The sequence below is a fragment of the Bison bison genome, unplaced genomic scaffold (genome assembly GCF_000754665.1).
Source record: "Bison bison bison isolate TAMUID 2011002044 unplaced genomic scaffold, Bison_UMD1.0 scf7180017864340, whole genome shotgun sequence".
In the NCBI taxonomy this organism is placed as follows: domain Eukaryota; kingdom Metazoa; phylum Chordata; class Mammalia; order Artiodactyla; family Bovidae; genus Bison; species Bison bison.
In genome coordinates, this window is record NW_011494912.1 from 5,594,841 (window position 1) to 5,598,421 (window position 3,581).

At 60.3% G+C, this 3,581-nt stretch overlaps 2 protein-coding genes across 3 annotated transcripts in view; one reads left to right on the plus strand and one right to left on the minus strand.

Annotated features, from left to right (window-relative positions):
- POLR2J (polymerase (RNA) II (DNA directed) polypeptide J, 13.3kDa) overlaps nt 1–2,113 on the plus strand; it is a 4,518-nt gene extending 2,405 nt beyond the window's left edge. Inside the window, exons 3-4 of one of the 2 annotated variants that reach the window (XM_010854330.1) lie at nt 1,032–1,206; nt 1,922–2,113. In XM_010854330.1, the coding sequence (XP_010852632.1) occupies nt 1,032–1,206; nt 1,922–1,957 (211 nt within the window). In that variant the 3' untranslated portion in view covers nt 1,958–2,113. Of the gene's footprint in view, nt 1–1,031; nt 1,212–1,921 lie in introns of both variants that reach the window. The other variant, XM_010854329.1, reaches the window with a different exon arrangement.
- A 326-nt stretch (nt 2,114–2,439) lies between these two features.
- The window catches only part of LRWD1 (leucine-rich repeats and WD repeat domain containing 1), a 6,638-nt gene continuing 5,496 nt past the window's right edge, over nt 2,440–3,581 (minus strand). The window contains exons 12-15 of the mRNA XM_010854328.1: nt 3,338–3,429; nt 2,993–3,148; nt 2,799–2,911; nt 2,440–2,713 (exon numbers count right to left, since the gene is read on the minus strand). Of these exons, the coding sequence (XP_010852630.1) occupies nt 2,567–2,713; nt 2,799–2,911; nt 2,993–3,148; nt 3,338–3,429 (508 nt within the window). The 3' untranslated portion in view covers nt 2,440–2,566. The remainder of the gene's footprint in view (nt 2,714–2,798; nt 2,912–2,992; nt 3,149–3,337; nt 3,430–3,581) is intronic.

The following is a 3,581-nucleotide window of genomic DNA, read 5'->3' on the forward strand; positions in this document are numbered from 1 at the left end:
CGGGGTGCACCCAGGCTGTCTCTGGGGTCCTGCTGCAGCCCCCCCGCCCGTGTGAGCCCAGTGTGCCCTCCTATGCCAGGCCCCCCCTCCCTCGGTGTGCACACTTTTTATCAAGCATTTTATTTACTTTTGGCTGTGCTGGGTCTTCATTGCTGCGCAGGCTACTCTCCAGTTGCGGTGTGAGGGCTTCTCGTTGCACTGGCTTCTCTTGTTGCAGAGCACAGGCAGCCCGGGCTTCAGTGGCTGCGGCACATGGGCTCGGTTGTTGCGGCTCCGGGCTCTGACTGGCTTCATAGTTGTGGTGCACAGGCTTAGTTACCTGCTAAGTTGCATGTGTTGTCTTCCTGATCCAGGGATCGAATCCTTGTCTTTGGCGTTGGCAGGCAGATTCTTTACTGCTGAGCCACCAGGGGAGTCCTCACACTTGACAGGAGGAAGCCTCCCGGTGCTCAGGGCACAGGCTTCACAACCTCATGGAGCGGGACCCCGTGTGTGTGGACGGCAGCTGCCAGCCCGTGTTGCCCAGAGGGTTTCCATTTCTGTTTCATTAAGTGCTCAGAGCCTAGGGCCTTCTCTACCTGCTGCCTTTATTTACTCTGCCAGATGCTCTTTGGGGGCTGGGAATGGGGCTTTTTTTTTGTTTGTTTACTGGACGCTGGCTGGATTTTTCCTGCTTTGGGAGGTTTCTTTGGGGCTTTTGCAGGCTCCCTGACATCCCTGAGGGCAGAGCTGGCAGGAAACCCTGTTCCCTAGGAAGGGTCATTGACCCTCGTGCCTGTAGGTGTGTGTATGGGAGGAGTCCCCACCGGCTCTGTCGTCTTCAGGTGTCTGTTTAACTCAAGATTTTTGTGGGGGCTGAGGTGGGGGTGTGTGACCGCAACACAAACTCTTAAAGGTCAGGAGTAGCTGCGTGTGCTTTCAGGCCACAAGCCAACAGGGAGACCTTTGGTTAGAAGGCCACAAAGGGGCCAGAGCCCCAAGTGCACTCTGCTCAGCACCTGCCTCCCTCACCATGCCCGTCCATGTCTCAGGCAGCTCCTAAAGGACCCACAGGTGCTGTTTGCTGGCTACAAAGTCCCGCACCCCTTGGAGCACAAGATCATCATCCGGGTGCAGACCACGCCGGACTACAGCCCCCAGGAGGCCTTCACCAACGCCATCACCGACCTTATCAGCGAGCTGTCCCTGCTGGAAGAGCGCTTCCGGGTGAGGTGCTGCTGTAGGGGGGATGGGGGGCGGTCCCCGCAGACACCAGCCTGTATGCCCTCACCCAGGATGGCCCCCGGGGGATTGCCTCTGATTTATTGGGGGAGCGGGGAAGGGAGTGATGACCAAGCACGGACGTCCGCCACAGCATCCAGCAAGCGTGGACTGAGGGGTTACGGAGCTGAGGCCTGGAACCTGCGCTCTGCATCCGGGGGTGGGACCTCCCCTGGTGCCCTGGGTCTTCTCGTGGGAGTGAGGGGCCCGCAGCCTGGGCTGGCCCTCCAAACCTCTTCCTGGTGGTGCCAGCCCCTGTGGTCCGTCTGTCCAGGGTGCAGCTCACTGTACCCTGGGGGTTCCATCATCAAGAAGCCTCAGTGGGTGTGGCCACACTTGTTTACTCAGGGGTCTTCAAAGTCTAGGCATAATTGAGAGTGAGAAAGAGCCACGGCTTCCGGAGCCACCAGGAAGCACCTCTGCCCCCCGACTCCCTCCTGCCCCGGGCAACAGGACCTGGGCTGTGGGGGAATGATGGCGTGGGTGGGCTGGCTCCAGGGTCCCTGGGGCACCTGCCCAGCACCCAGAATGTTTGGGGCCCCAGCTTGCTGCTTCTGTTAGCTCATGGCTGCACTCTGGGGAGGGGCACAGTGGCGGTTTCCTGGTGGCCCTTGGTCAGGGAGGCTGGGGCTGAGTCTCCAACATCCTCGCTCCCCGACAGGTGGCCATCAAAGACAAGCAGGAAGGCATCGAGTAGCTGGCTGCTCCGGGCCCTTCTCCAGGTGGACGAGAGCACTTCCTCCAGCCATGGGCCTCCTTGTAGAGTCCAGTGAGCTCCCACCCCCCAGACACCGATGTGTCCTGTACATAGAGAGTTGGTTTTATTTTCCTAATAAAGCGTGACCAGAAATGACCCAGCTGTGGGCTGAGCAGAGATGACCTCAAGGCAAAAGGACTGTCAGTTCAGTGGAGGTAGAGGACCTGTTCCGACACCATTTAGGGGCCTTGTTTCAGAGTGGACCGGCCCACAGACCCGATCTCTGTCTTGAGAAGGTGGCAGGAGCTAACTCATTCTAACAAACCCTGGGAACCTGGGGCTGCCAGGCGCTGTCTCAAGCAGAAGGGAACCGAAAACCTATGTGCTTCCAGGAGTCTCTGCTCTGGAAGCCTTGGCAGCAGGGCTGGCCAGCTGGCCTCACTCAGCACGGGGATGGGGCCCACAGAGAGCTCTCCCCAGGCTTCTCTTACAAAGTAGCGTTTTAATAAAAAAAAACACTCACAGACATAAAGATCCCGTCACTACCCCCAAAGCTGAATAAGTTAAGTTGTGTCCCTGCTGCCCTGTGACGGAGGCAGACCCGTGCACTCAGGGCTCGCCCCTTCTCCAGATGGCGACAATGTTGGAGTCAGTCAGCGCAGTGAGGTAGGTAAAGGTGGGGTTGGCCACCACCGTGTTCACCATCGTCTTGGTCACCGTCTGGCCCATTGCCTGGGGCTGGGGCCACTTAAGGATCTGGGGGGAAGAGAGAGGGGGCTGAACAGCTGCTTCTGCTTCCTGAGCAGGGCCCCTGGGCAGCACCAGCCCCCTGCGTGCCTACCTGCGTGGGGGCCTGCGGGGCGGTCTGTGGTGGGGAGCGCTGCGCCAGGAGGGGCCTGACATCATAGATCCACACGCTGCCCTGCTCATCCCCACAGAGCACAAGCCCCTTGTCTGTCAGGACAAGGATGGAGCCTCAGGTGGGGCAGAACTTGGGGGGCAGCCGGGGGCAGGGAAGGAAGGTGGGCCACTCACCAGGACAGGTGCTGAGGGAGAAGTAGGCCAGGATGGTGGGCGACCACTGCAGCCAAGCCAGGACTACCACAGCCACCGTGGGCTGGCTGCCCCGACCCTGCCACGTCTGGCTCCAGCTCCACAGGCAGATGGTGCCCAGGCTGCTTCCCTTGGAGGCTGACGGGAGAAGGAAGAGCTGTGCCTGTTGGGGGGTGCCTCTCCAGACATTTCCTGGTCCGTGCTGAGGGCCCCCTCAGAAACCCTTGGACCTAAACCCCGCCCACAGAGAAATCACCCCAGAAGGCCTGGCCAGGGCCCAGTGGGGTCCCAAGAAGCCAGACTGTCCCTGGAGCTGGGCTCACTCACCCACGACATCCTCATTCACGAATGCCAGCCCATCCACTCTCTGTCCGGATACCTTGGAGCCCTCGGAGAAGATGAACTCGACTTCACATACCCTGCGGGGCAGCAGAAGATGCTGGTCAGCCCGGAAGGCTGCAGAAAGAGACACACATCAAAGCTGGGCGCTCGTTCAGATCCCTGCCGGGCACTTCCTCAGGACCCCTGGTCCATCCAAGCCCTGAAGGGGGAGCCAGCGGGTGGGGGTGGG